This window comes from Gastrolobium bilobum, unplaced genomic scaffold (genome assembly GCF_033153095.1).
Source record: "Gastrolobium bilobum isolate Gb01-03AN ecotype WA unplaced genomic scaffold, APGP_CSIRO_Gbil_v1 utg13981, whole genome shotgun sequence".
NCBI lineage: Eukaryota > Viridiplantae > Streptophyta > Magnoliopsida > Fabales > Fabaceae > Gastrolobium > Gastrolobium bilobum.
The window spans coordinates 34165-49489 of NW_026899439.1; the positions used below are offsets into that span (position 1 = coordinate 34165).

A 15325-nucleotide genomic window follows, 5' to 3' on the forward strand; every position below is an offset into this window, starting at 1 on the left:
GAGAAGAACCATTAACTTTATTATAATTTTAAATATTTTTTTTTGATAATATTTTGTATTTTGTTTAAATTTTGAAATATTCATATAATATAAATAGTGAATAAAAAAGAGAAAAATGAGAGAGAAAATAAATGGAATTGAAGAAAAAGCGGGAAAAAGAATAAGGAAGCAAAAGCATATAATGTTACGGTGAATCCAAAGCTAAAACCCTACTCTTAGCTCTAACTGCAACAATGGCTACGTTCCCTCCTCCTGGTTCAGTCACACTCTGTGAAGTCAATCGTGAACTAAGTAACTCCTCTCTCTCTCTCTATTGATGCCGATTCGTTTCTCTAACTCTGAATTTCTCTCTGCAAATCTGCAGTTACCGTCGACGTCCTCTCCGACGATCGAGCCAACAGCGCCTACGGAAAGCTTCTCGTAAGCAATCGCATCTAAACTTATCTTCCAATTTTTCACGATTGAGGTTGCTGATGCTGCTTCCGAAATTTTCTTAATATTTTTGGTATATTAGGGATTGGTGTTCAGTCCTGTGCCGTTTCAGCCGGCGCCGCCTCTCGAGAACGATGCTTCCGAACAGGAAGGAGTGACGGCGACGACGACACCAGCAACAACAGCAGGAGAAAGCGTTCAGAGGAAAGGTCCGGTGGCACTCTTGCAAGGGATTGTAAACGAGTGTCTTAGACGTCTCTTTTACCCTAACGATGTATGCCTAATTGAATTAAGAGCGTATTCTTATCCGTTATGATTTAATGATTTATGTTTTAATTTAGAGTGTTTTTGTTATGTAAATGTTATGCTATGTGTAGGTGCATTTGTTGCCGGAGGTGGATCTTCAAGGTGTAAGCTGGCACCTTAATAAGCATATAATTGCTTTTATATCTGGGCCAGGACAAGTTTTAGTTCGTGATTATGAAGCCTTGGGTATCTAACTTGTTATGATCATGAGACATGTTATTAGCAACTTGTTCTAGTTGTTGTTGTTGTTGTTATGGTGTTTGTTTTGATAGAGGTTCGCGTTTAATGAGTGCCTGTACTTGACATTGTGAATAGAGGGGAAGGATGCGATTATTTTGACCAACGAGTCACAGAGGGATGTTAGAGTGCTAGAGTGGAGGCCCAATGGTGGGAGGATGCTTGCTGTGGGTTGCAAGTGAGGTTTTGTCTTTGTGCATGGTTGTTATGGTGTATACAATGTTAATTACTTGGATAATGTGCTTTCTTATTTACTGGACTTGGGTTTACTGTTGCAGGAGTGGAATTTGCATATGGGCTGCTTCTTATCCTGGAAATGCAGCATCAGTTAGATCTGGTGCTGCTTACTTTGTAGGAAGTTTATCTAGAGGCTCAGGAATTCGGTATATCCTGGTTGATTTTCTTCGAAGTCAAAATGATGAGCATGTTAGCGCTCTCACTTGGAGTCCAGATGGAAGATATCCTCATAAATGTCAAAATGTTTTTTTATTTTTGGTTTTGCTACATGTTTTTCCAAATGTGAATATTGCCGTTTTCATTCTATATTTTTGCAAGAGATGCTGCTATATGATTATAAAATTTTTTCCGCAGTAAGCATACAGAAAGTTTTAGCTATGGTAGTCAAACTTGTGAGTTTAATGCATAAACTCGGGTGAACTCAGTAAAATGGTGACAGTGATGGGCAATTTGAAAATTTTGCACAAATTTTGCACTTTTGATGTTGTGCTTTGGTTACTTATGTATGAGGATGACAGTCTAATGATTATTGGCTTCTCATCTGAATCAACCATACTATAATTCCCCCACCCCCGTCTCCAAACATTTGTTTCTATTATAAAACAATAAATTTATGGCTCGCAGTGCTTGCTATGAATATGATATTAGTTTTCTTTAAATTTTGTAGTAATTTTTTGTTATGAATATAAATAAATAAATGGACTCTTAATTAGCTATTTACTAAAGTAGGTAAAGTCAGTGATTTTATTAGACATGTTTACCCTTCTTCACAATTTTACTTGAACTTTGAGTTTGACGACCTTTATTACCTTTTGATATAAGTTTCAATTGTTTTGGCAGTCTATAAAACTGTATGACTTAGTAGGAACTTCAGTATTTTATTTATGGCAATTCAAAAGCATATTTGCCCTCTTTTCTTCAATTTTAAATTACTATACTTAACCTTTCTTTTCTTAACCTATTATCACATACTTAGCTTCTGCTTCATATGAGAGCTCCTCATTCACTGTGTGGGATGTTGCTCAAGGTATGACGAAAATATTTGCCTCCTCAAGTTGTTGACATTTTACTTTGAAGCATCCTTTCTGCATGGTGATGTTACTAATATGCTGAATAAGCATAAAATTCGTTCTGAATTTTTCATTTTTGTTATCTACCTGAATCGTTCGCCCTCAATTTTAAGGAGATGTCAAACTCAAACATACCCTGAATTGCATATGTTTACAACCATAACCGGTGACCTAAACAGAACATTATTATACTGAAGATAGGACTTGCTGGATCATAAACTAAGCCTGCTCCAGCAAATCAGTATGGAAAAGTATACCCTTTAACACTTGCATTTGATTAGGTTGTAGGAATAGTTACCTTTTCTACCAGAGCCACTTTCCTTTTGTTAGAGAAATATAGAAAACCATTGATTGAGCCTTCACTTACAAGCTTAAACTTTTGGGTTGAATTGAAGCTTTACATGGTATCAAAGCTGATATGACTAATTGGTTATGAATTCGATCCTCACCACCGCTCTTCACTTTCTAGTGGAAGTAAGTCAGTACAAGGTAGAACCAAAATAAAAATAGATATTTGCAATATCCATGCTTCAAGCCCAAAAGGCTCTTGTGTGTATGAGGGAGTGTGTTAAAGAAATATAAAAAATCATTGATTGGGCTCTCACTTACAAGTTCAAGCCCAAAGGACTTTTTTGACTCAAGTTTGGGATTTCAACTGTGCAAGTTTGTTTAGATGTTTCATTGGTGCCTCGTCATTCAGTAGTAGGTCAATGTAAGCCCTCGTTGAGGCTTATGGTGTGCCTGACCTTGGAATGGGGCAACTTCATTTCCCACTAAACTTTTGTACAGAAAAAGAACTGATCAAAGTTGTGTTCCCCAATCTATGCTAGGTTGATAAGCATGGTGATTCTGAATCATTAGCATTGACAGTCTAAACCATGGGAGTCTGGAGACTGTGTCTATATTTAGATTGCCATTACAATAAAAAATGTATGAAATTTTGTCTCTCCTTTCTAAATTTCTGGTTATTTTCCATATTATCTGTAGGTGTGGGGACTCCCATCCGACGGGGATTGGGAGGCATATCAATGCTGAAGTGGTCACCTACTGGAGATTACTTCTTTGCTTCAAAATTGTAGTGCCACATGCTAAATATGTTTTATTTGAATTTTGAAATATTTATTGAACATGAACTGTTAATGATTCTTAACCTCATTATTATGTTTTCTTATAGTGATGGAACATTTTATCTTTGGGAGACAAACACATGGACATCAGAACAATGGTCATCCACCAGCGGTTTTGTCAAGGTATATGAGGTGTACATTTCATGTTTTGGTGCTCTATGATGCCTTATTTAGAGTAAGACGACATTTAGCTATTAACCTTCGCTTCTGTGTTGGTATGTTCAACAATGTGTTGATAGTTGATACTGTGAAAAGAATCATCTTTAATTGTATGCAATGCTAAAATTCTTCAGTTGGTGCTTATGAAATGTCAAAGCATTTTGAGAAATCGTTGTTATTTTCTTAGGGTGATGGGCAATTTTGTTTTGGTGATAAAAGAAGATTAATTTATTTCTGAGAAAAAAGACTTTCCATGGGAGGAGGATCAAGGATGAAATGTCCTCCTTAGATGGAGTACTAGTGATATAGGAGATCATGAATTAATAAAACCATTCAATTCTCCCACATATCTAGCAAAGAAATTCTTCAAATAAACTCCTGAGCTCAACAGCACAGAAGCTAAGTAAACAATAGCAGTTTAATCAAAAACTAAAATTTGTCTTTTAAAAGCATGTTTTATGAAAACTTCCATAAACCTTGCCTTGTTAAAATGTAGTTGCCGTTGTTTGCATTAGAGGAATAAAAAGTCCAAACCCTCCTATCAGGATCCAAGTAGATAGATTTAACTAAAGCGGAAATGATTCTTATTCAGAACTTACTCTCATAAAAAGTAAGTGCCTAGAAGCATCGGATTCCTGAATTACCTAGTGATGCTGCAAAAGAGAGGTGATAGAGGTGTGTAAAACTTCATAGAGCTTGAAGTCTCCCACCCAAAGAACCTTCTACAACCTGATACTAGAACCATCACCCACTTTAAGAGAAAACATGGCATAAAAAATATCTGGGATGAATTTTCAAATAAGTCTTCTCATCTTATTAGTTATTACCTCAACCTTCTTGATCTATAACCTAACATTTTTTAAAACAAGTAATCCATTTCCAGGGGGTAGATAAGAAATTCTCAGAATCAGGAAAACCTATATAAAGCAAGGAACAAGAAAAGAATAAGAATGGCAAAAGGCTGACAACTCACTCTAAATATTAGAAATATACTAACTCCCTTGAAGCAACCATCAGCAGAACACCTAAATGAAGCCATAAACATGATTCTATCCCATAAAAAAGTTAAGGGCCATAGATATACCCATAAAGATGTGAACATTCTGCTCGATCCGAACACGCCAAAGGACTATATAACATGCACACTGCCACATTATTTTAGCCTGTGTTGTAACCAAACTTTTATAATTAACCATCAGAATAGCTCCTTAACTATGTTATGCTTGAAATTGACATTTTGACGGTCTTATATTGGGCATTCATGCTCCATTAGTCTATGTTGCACCGACAGCGACACGGGATACGAGGTACAACACGACACGATACTCCGACACGTTAATTCTAAAAAATGTTAAATTTCGACACGTTAGGACACATTTTGATCAAGGTTGTTGAATCGCAATTCGTATCGTGAATCGTTCGGCTGTTTTTTAGTATCGTGAATCGTGAATCGTATCGAATCGTAAGATTCAGAAACAAATTAAAAATAACTAAAAAATAACTAAAAAAAATAACTAAAAAATGTATAATATAATATAAATCCAAATTAAAAAAAACCCAAATACCAATATACCCATTACCCAAAGTTGACAAGACACCACTAAAGCTTAGATTTTTAATATTCTAAAAAGCTTCTTCTGAGAGACATGTATTACACATTTACTGATTTACATGACTCATTACCATACCCACAGCCACAACACGACAGCTGCCCAGAGATATTTTGTAATATTTTAATATATTTGAAAGACCGAAGAGTTTTAAAAGCTGAAATAGTGAAAAGCTGAAATTCTTATAGATGAGAAGCTGAAATAGTGCAGACCAAAGAGTTTTAAAAGAATATCGTACTCTACTCTCCGTTTTCAGCCTTCGGCCTTCAACTCTCTGGCTCTGCAACGAGGAGTCTCCAACTGCGCTTCTTCTCCGATTTCAACTCTCTGCAACGAGGAGTCTCCCACCTTCAAGAACCTTCAAAGCCTCTTCTTGATCTTCTATATAAAAACTCTCATCCTCTCTGTTTTTTGTTTTGTTTTCCTTTTTGTTCTTTCTCAGTTTTGTTGTTTGTTATTATATGAGATTCAAATGGGATTTTAAATCCCAAATTTTTCTGAAGCAAAACAACTCTTCAGATTACGTTTTTAATCTTTTCAACTTCAGCGACCGTTGGTTTTTTTTTTTTTTAAACCTGAATCGCAAATTTGTAGCGATTCACGATTCGCAACTGGATCGTACGATTTAAACGATTCTTTGTTCCGATTCTGACCATAAACGATTCAGGGATGCGATTGGGATCGTTTTTCTGGTGTATCGTATCGTATCGCACGATACGTATCGCGTATCGTGCGATACTAACAACCTTGGTTTTGATATTATATAATATTTTTAATGTATGTAGTGTATATTATATTTAGTATTCAATAATTTAACAAAAAAATAAAGCTAAACTTATAATACCCATCAATTTTGCAAAGAAACATAAGATATCCCAAATATTTATATTAAACTCAATAAAATCGTAATCGTAATCTAACGAATCTAATAGTTGGAACTCAAAATGCAATGCAACGTAACCTTTGAACTTTTTTTGAGTCTTTGCAACGAGTATTGGAGTGTCGGGAAGTGTCGGAGAGTGTCGGACACGATACGTCAGAATTTTTGAAGTGTCGGTGTTTCATAGCCATTAGTCCTATCATGCAGAATAAAAGCTGTGTATTAGACCTAGTACATACTATAAACACTAATATACTGTCTCTTCTGAAGGCCTCAGTTTTTGCGGTCTGACATCCTTCTAAATCATGCTAAATGTGAAAATAACCTCTTAATGGATTTAGAGGTTACATTTTAACGTAAACAAAAACATTTTTTGAACCCAAATGTTATATACATTGGTTGGAATAAAGTGGGAAGAAACTTTTTCTTCAAAAGTCAACATTAAGTGATGATTTTCCTGTGTTGAATTTACTAGAATTTATGGTTCTCTATGAAAAAGTTCATAAAAATTAGGAAGTATAATTCCCTGTTAGTTTCAGAATTCCGAATAAGAGGAAGATAAACTTTTTCTCAGAAGTTACAGTGGAAATGCTTAGGATTTGTTGTTAAAGGACAAACATTAAATATATATATATATATATATATATATATATATATATATATATATATATCTTAAGATGACACTGGGAGTTAATTAGTATTCATATTATCATTTATCTCTGGAGTGTAATAAGAAACAATGATAAAGGTTCTATAAAAAAATGATACAATGATAGAGGAGCTTCGCATTTTATTAAAAACATTATTGTCAGAATCTGAAGTGATTGGCTATGTTTGTAAATTTTCTTGTCTGATGACTATCACATAATGGTATTACTTTATTGGTTTCTACTTTCAATGATGTTTGATCAGGGTGCAACATGGGATCCAGATGGGCGTATGATACTGCTTGCATTTTCGGAATCTTCAACTTTGGGTTCTGTTCACTTTGCATCAAAGCCTCCCTCATTAGGTATCTGGCCTTTTCTTTCAAAGATCTTAGGTTGATTTGTTTATTGTTCTTGTATCTTTTTATGTTAATAGTGATAAAATGAAAATATATGGTATTGAAATATACGAATCAGATGGAAAAGGGAAAAGGGAAAAGAGAGATACAGGGGGATTGATGTAGAATGTCTTATTAAAAATGTCTGGATAACAATGACACAAAACACCGACCTAACATGTCTGTTTATAGTAAACAATGGCTATGGAAAGGCTGGCAACAAAGACCACAACAGATTGTACCACTCTTTTACCATAATGAAATATTTGTGAATTAGATGGAAAAGGGAAAAAAGAGATAGAGATGGAACAATGTAAAATGTATTTCACTAATAAAGTGGATGATTGTAGTACACAACACTAACCCAAAACCTCCTTGCGAAAAACTATGACTAAGAAAAAACACATATACCACACCCTCTACTTTGGGTGCACTAAAAGTAATGCATACTTAAATAAGAAAACTTTGTTACACACATATATTGCCCAAAAGGTACTATATAGTATGTTGATTGAATTTTATGGTTGATATTTGAGACGTAGAATTATAATTAAAATGTGTATAACTTTTGGTGTACTTGTATTAGAAGAGTGAAACACAGTGAAAATTATCATAGTCAAGTGTTACCCTTAATGAAAGAGGGAAGTTTTAATTGGTTCACCACTAAAAAGAGCCCAGGAAGGAATTTGCACATAATCTTGTTCTGCTAGCTGAACAGAAGCTTGCAATGAACTTTTGATATGGTTATTCTTGTGAGTCAGTGTTTGAAGTCCTAGTTCTAGCCTCAATTGATACTTGTTCAATTCATTTTTAATATAAATATTTGTGATTGTAGCATTCATATTTGCAATTTTTTAAATTATTTTTTGATGATATTTTTTCTGATAATAATGTGATATTTTGATAATTAGTCATTGTTGACTTTTTCAGATGCACATTTGTTACCTGTTGATTTGCCGGAGATAATATCATTGACAGGCAGGTAGAGATGATTTTTTGTTTTTTATGTTCAATAATTTTTTGAATGGTTGCGATTTGGTCCTAAAGTCTTATCATTATGTCAAATTCCTTCTGGACCAATCCTTCGGGCTGGAATAAAAGACAGTGTAGTAACTGATAGTTGCATTTTTCATCACCAGCTTTCTGAGTCCTTTCTCCTCCTGATGCTTGAAATAAGTGGGGTTGCTGATCTTTTTGGTTTTTGATTTTGTACCATATCACAGATTTTATAAATAATTGGAACTGATTTTTGGATTTCTCCGGCAAAGTGAAAGTTAACACAGGGTGTTTGGTTAGTGTTGCCTGTTTTCATTTTTATTAAAAACAGAAAACAGGATTGAAAACGTGTTTGGCTGGGTTTTGGTTATTTTTTTAAAATGTGGCCAAGTCTGAAAACAATTAATTTTTTCCATTTGTCATGAACAAATTATCTAAAAGCTTAAGCTGTTAAGTGAAAATACATAAATAGTTTTGTTATATCTCTTAACATGCCCACTCATGTGAGAACCATTTGGGTTTTAAAGCATGTATTGTTTACAAGCCCATTTTTTTTACCTTGTGCTGACATTTAATCATTTTTTTATTAGACGAATGGTACGGCAAGGATTGAACTTTATACCACTTGGTAATAGATTATGATATCATGTCATGAACCAACTGTCCCAAAAGCTTAAACTATTAGTTTAAAGCACACAAATGGTTTTATTATATTTTTTTTTTCTGGTATTATTATTATTGTTAGAATATTAGATATGATATGATTAGATTTGATTAGATATGATTGGATTCTGTCTTATCCGTAAATAGTCTGACTGTATTAGGATTAGGTTTGGATTAGGTTTGGGCCTTACACTTAAGCCCATTAGGGTCTCTATATATTGTAACTCCTTGACACCGATCAATACACAACGTATTCTTTTACATTTAACTTGGTATCAGAGCTCTTTCGTTCTAGGAACCCTCGCTTCCGCTCAGAAACCTTGTTTTTTTTGCTTTAAAAACCTAAGCCCACTGCTTAGGAGTCCTCTTTCTTGCCGTGCGTCCTTCCGGCAAGCCTTCTAGGGTTGTAAACAGCCTCTGAGTGATTTTTCCAAACGCGTCAGCACCTCCGACGGCCACCGGAACCACCGCCCGCCGTCAGAATCACTGTTCAGGCAACCAGAGACTTTTTCCGGCGACTTTTCCGACCAAACTTCACGCGATCAGGACCCTTTCTTCCCGGCGACCAGGTCTGTGGTGGTCCGGTCAGCAACGCATCTCCCACGCGCCGTCACGCGCCACCTGTCTTCACTGCGCGTGGGCTTCACGCGCCACCTTCTGCCGGCGCGTGAGCACTATTCCGGCGGCTTTTTCCGGCCGGTCTTGGACAGAGAAGCTTGCCTTCTCCTCCCCTTTCTGGATCTGTGATTGTTTCTCTGTGGGTCTGACCTTAGACGCGTGGTTCTTCTTGATTGGATATCGTTTGCCTTCGTTTACGGCTTTTATATTTTATCTTTAAATGGCAGCAGCATCTCCTGATCTCTCGGAGGTTAACTCTCCTTCTATTGTTGCAAATATAGCTCAGTCAGACAAAGCATCATTTGGTTCAGGTTCGGACTGTGCTGCACTCCAAACCCCTCTCAGGAAGGCTTCTCCTCAGTCTCAGCCTTATACTGGTAATCCCGTTGCTTGTGTTTCTCATTCTACATCACTTGGCACTTGGATATTTGACTCCGGTGCTACCGATCATCTCTGTGGTAATAAGGAACTCTTTACATCTCTTACTTATTCTGATCATTTACCGTCTTTTACCCTTGCGGATGGAACCAAAGCCCCAGTTTGTGGGATTGGACAAGCTCGTCCGACCTCTACCTTGGCCCTGACATCTGTCTATTACATTCCTGGCATCCCTTATAACTTAATTTCTATTAGTAAGTTGATTCACTCCCTCACTTGCACCATTACTTTCTCTAACCATTCTGTTTCTGTGCAGGATCCGGGTACGGGGAAAATGATTGGAGTGGGTCGTGAGTCACGGGGGCTTTATTATCTGGATGTGCCTCGTCCTTCAGTAGCATGCTCTCTCACAGAATCTCCACAACTTATCCACAGTCGCCTTGGTCATCCAAGTCTTTCAAAGTTGCAGAAAATGGTTCCTCTTTTGTCCGGTCTTCAGTCTTTAGATTGTGTGTCATGTCAACAAGGGAAGCATACACGCTCCTCTTTTGCCAGTCGAGTCAATAAACGAGTTGATGCCCCTTTCTCTTTTGTTCATTCAGATATCTGGGGTCCAAGTCGTACCTTGTCTGTCTTAGGTTTTCGGTATTTCGTTACCTTTATTGATGATTTTTCCCGTTGCACTTGGACCTATTTAATGAAAAATCGTTTTGAGTTATTTTCCATTTATAAAAAGTTTTCTACTGAGATCCATACTCAATTTGGTGTTTCTATTCGTATTCTACGTAATGATAATGCTAAGGAATATGTTTCTATTGATTTTTCTAATTTCTTGGCCACACAAGGTACTTTACATCAAACTACTTGTCCTCACACTCCACAACAAAATGGGGTGGCTGAACGTAAAAACAGACATCTCATTGAAACTGCCCGTACCCTTCTTATTCATATGCAGGTTCCTCTTCACTTCTGGGCAGATGCTGTACTCATCTCTTGTTTTCTCATCAATCGCATGCCTTCATCTGTGCTCCACAATGACATTCCTCATAATCTATTGCTTCCAGATGTTCCTCTTTATCCTCTAACTCCACATGTCTTTGGTTGTACTTGTTTTGCTCATGATCTCACTCCTGGTAAGGATAAGTTAACATCCAAAGCCTTTCAGTGTATCTTTCTTGGTTATTCTCGTCTTCAAAAGGGTTATCGTTGTTATTCTCCCGACCTTAAGCGTTACTTAGTTTCCGCTGATGTCACTTTTCTTGATCAACAACCCTTTAATTCTATCCCATCTCAGATGTCACAGGTTGATCATGTACTTCCTGTCCCTTTTCTTGACTTGTCTTTGCCAGCTGCAGGTGCTTCTATTCCAGATGAGCAACCTATTGCTTCTATACCTGAGGACCGTCCACTTCTCACCTATCAGCGTCGCAAAACTGTGCCTCCTGTCGACTCTACTCTTGCTGACTCATCGCCCACTGCTGTTGCTTCTTCCCCTCCGGATCCTTCATCAGAGACTCTTCCCATTGCTCAAAGAAAAGGTACACGTACTACTCGTAACCCTTATCCTCTTTATACCTTTTTGAGTTATGACCGTCTTTCTTCACCTCATTTCACCTTTGTTTCTAGTCTTTCTTCTATTTCTATTCCTAAGACCACAGGTGAAGCACTTTCCCATCCAGGGTGGCGCCAAGCAATGCTTGATGAGATGACTGCACTTCATTCCAATGGCACTTGGGACCTTGTTTCTGCTCCTCCAGAGAAGTCTATAGTTGGTTGTCGCTGGGTTTTTACTGTGAAAGTTGGACCTGATGGCCATATTGATCGTCTCAAGGCACGTTTAGTTGCCAAGGGTTTTACTCAAATCTTTGGCCTTGATTATAGCGATACATTTTCTCCGGTCGCTAAGATGGCGTCAGTCCGCCTCTTTCTTGCCCTTGCTGCTGTTCGTCACTGGCCACTCCTTCAACTTGACATAAAAAATGCCTTTCTTCATGGTGATTTACAAGAAGTTTACATGGAGCAACCACCTGGTTTTGTTGCTCAGGGGGAGTCTGGAAAGGTGTGTCGTCTTCGGAAATCCTTATATGGTCTCAAGCAGTCTCCTCGAGCATGGTTCAGTCGTTTCAGTTCTGCTGTTCAGGCGTTTGGCTTAATCCGCAGTAAAGTTGACCATTCTGTGTTTTATAGGATTACATCTCCTGATAAGTGTATCTATTTGTTAGTCTATGTTGACGACATCATTCTCACCGGAAGTGATCAAGACGGAATTCGTCAGTTAAAACAGCATTTGTTTAGTACATTTCAAACAAAGGACCTTGGGAAGCTGCGTTACTTCTTGGGAATTGAGGTGGCGCAATCAAGACAGGGCATTTCTATCTGTCAAAGGAAATATGCCTTGGATATCCTAGAAGAAACTGGTATGTTGGGGAGTAAACCAGTTGATACACCTATGGATCCTAATGTCAAGTTATTACCCGGACAGGGGGAGCCGTTATCTGATCCTGGACGTTATCAGAGGCTAATTGGGAAGCTCAATTATCTTACTGTGACTAGGCCAGATATTTCTTTCGCTGTCAGTACGGCCAGTCAGTTCCTTGATTCCCCTTGTGATTCACATTGGGATGCTGCTGTGAGGATCCTCCGATACATCAAAGGAGCACCAGGAAAAGGTTTGTTGTATTCGGATCAGGGAAATACAGAAATTTGTGGTTACTCAGATGCCGATTGGGCAGGATCACCCTCGGACAGACGCTCTGCTTGTGGTTATTGTGTCTTCTTCGGAGGAAACTTAATCTCATGGAAAAGCAAGAAACAACCTGTTGTTTCCCGATCTAGTGCAGAAGCTGAGTATCGTGCAATGACAAATACTACCTGTGAGTTGATCTGGTTAAAGCAGTTGATTCAGGAGCTTCATCTTTGTGAACAGAAACAACCCATGACACTCATCTGTGATAATCAAGCTGCGCTACATATATCCTCTAATCCTGTTTTTCATGAGAGGACCAAACATATAGAGATTGATTGTCACTTCATTCGGGAAAAGATTTAGTCAGGAGAAATCAAGACAGCTTTTGTCAACTCGTCTAATCAACTAGCAGATGTTTTCACTAAAGCTCTTAGAGGTTCTCGGGTTGAATACATTTGTAACAAGCTTGGTGCTCATAATATATACGCACCAGCTTGAGGGGGAGTGTTAGAATATTAGATATGATATGATTAGATTTGATTAGATATGATTGGATTCTGTCTTATCCGTAAATAGTCTGACTGTATTCTGACTGTATTAGGATTAGGTTTGGATTAGGTTTGGGCCTTACACTTAAGCCCATTAGGGTCTCTATATATTGTAACTCCTTGACACAGATCAATACACAACGTATTCTTTTACATTTAACTATTATATCTCTTAACATTATCATTTCCTTCTCAAAGTTTTAGAAACGGGAAATGGCTAGTTGAAAATGCGGTGGCAACTTTCTAGTTATAATGAATTAAATACTATATCTATCAAACATGTTTTTTAGAAAATAAAAACTGAAAATTTCTTTAAACCAAACAGAGGAATTCGTCAATGTTCTTCTATGATGGACTATAATTTACATATGCTCTGTACCACTGTAATATGATTGGGTGAAAATTTTCTTCCACAAATTAAACTTGCTTGTGGAATTAATTTCTCCCCCCTCCTCTCTTTTTTACCCTCAACCTGAAGGAACACACCTCAGCTTTCTTTTGCGTTAGGTTTTTTTCTAGATTCTTCATCTTCCTTTCCTGGTCGCATGGAGAGGACTGAGTATTTGAGTTATCGTATGTCTAAAATGCAATGTAGATTGTAGCAGAAAACCCCCATCAAACATCGGTGTTATCTTTTCAAATAATAGAATTTAAGTCTTTGGATCTGCGTGATATGGTTATCATAAGTTTGTTTTGTTAGAAATTATGTGGTCATTTGATTCAGTCAGGGAATCGAAAAGATAGCATGGGATAATTCAGGGGAGCGGTTGGCTGTGTCTTTTAAAGGTGGAGATGATGTATACAGGGGTCTGATCGCCATATATGATACGAGGAGGACTCCTCTAATATCTACATCATTAATGTGAGTTCATGGTTAAAAATGGTTTAATTAGTGGTATGTCTGTTGTTTTATGTCATGTTTTTTAATTATTTTAATGTTGAATTCATTTGTCTTGAATATTCTATGCTTTGCCATATATTTTTGAAGAGATTAATAATTTGCAATGATTTGTTTTTCCATTAAATGTTATAGTGGATTTATAAGAGGGCCTGGAGACAATCCAAAGCCAATCTCATTTTCATTTCACGGGAAGTTTAAGCAGGGACCATTGCTTTCTGTGGTAAGTCTGCGTTGAGTTTCACTACTTTCGTTATTTCTAAATCTTATTTTTTTTGGAATGATATATTTAATAGATTTGAGGTGCATAGGTGAATGTGCCTGTAATAGCATAATTACAAATGTCGTTCTATGTACTTTTTCCATTGGCCTCGGAAAAAAGAAAAGAAAAAAAGAACATCTAATTGAATTGTTATGGATTCTCGTAGATGATGCTGGGTTTCGACCGGACTTGTCTTAGATGTTCCATCTTGATATCAGTTCTTACTGCAAACATCTAAAGGTTTTCTTATTTTTTTTATAATGCAGTGTTGGAGCAGTGGATTTTGTTGCACTTACCCACTCTTATTTCGCTCTCATATGCATTCATAACGAGGGTTTCTGCGACATTTTGTTCCCTGTATACAATTTGGAGCAAGCTGATTTTGATGTTAACTTCGTTTGTTCAATGTTTTGGGATTATATTTTGGGGACGGTAAAAATACTATACTAATATTGGCCTGAAAGAAACTATTGATGCATTTGTTTAGCGACTCAGCTGATAATTCAGATGGATCAACAACATTAAGCAAACAAGAGTATGCAGTTAGCCAACAGGAAAAGGTGCATCTCATAAAAAATGTCAAATTTAAGTTTAGCATTCCTGTGGTAGGCACAAAGAAAAATGTCAAATGTAAGTTTAGCCTTATAATCTGGTAATGGGCTGGGGTAAAGATCGAATGTATGCCGATTTATCTTTTTATTTTTGTAAAGAAGTTTTTCATACTTAAACCCGTTTTCTAATCACAAGGAACAAACTTATTGTTCTTCCAAGGTTCATCCTTAGAGTTTGCCCTTAGTCATGAAGGAATTGATATGAAATTTCTTTATTCATGAAATTATGTACAATTGTCATGAAACTATCATATAAGGAAATTAGTTTCTCCTGCTATAGGAGAAAAATTATTTCCTATTGCATAAACAAATCATAAGTGGGACAACTAAATTCCCTTGGCACAGATGATAAGGAGTTTGGGCTTTTAACTAGAGATCTTGAGTTTGAATCTTAAGAATAGAAAAAAATATTTGTGAGTTATCTCCTTTAATAAGTTTGACAAGTACTTGAATTGGATGTAGTCCAAAAAATGAATCGGTTGGGAAATTAAAAAAAAAAAAAGAATTACAGGTGAGATCCATAGATAAAAGAGAGAAAAAATATAGTTGCAATTTACCTATG

General features: G+C 36.7%; 1 protein-coding gene across 2 annotated transcripts; it reads left to right on the forward strand.

Annotated features, from left to right (window-relative positions):
• Window positions 1-153: 153 nt before the first annotated feature.
• Window positions 154-14821, forward strand: LOC133290463 (aladin). Of its 2 annotated transcripts, XM_061488538.1 has the most exons (14): window positions 154-291; window positions 365-420; window positions 515-706; window positions 810-924; window positions 1054-1153; window positions 1254-1433; window positions 2181-2239; window positions 3270-3357; window positions 3457-3532; window positions 6971-7070; window positions 8034-8085; window positions 13717-13854; window positions 14026-14113; window positions 14419-14821. In XM_061488538.1, the coding sequence occupies exons 1-14, from the start codon at window positions 234-236 to the stop codon at window positions 14479-14481; spliced, it is 1365 nt and encodes a 454-aa protein (XP_061344522.1). In that variant the 5' UTR covers window positions 154-233; the 3' UTR covers window positions 14482-14821. The 2 variants fall into 2 exon arrangements, with proteins under 2 accessions (XP_061344522.1, XP_061344523.1); XM_061488539.1 differs by lacking the exon at window positions 13717-13854.
• Window positions 14822-15325: the final 504 nt, after the last annotated feature.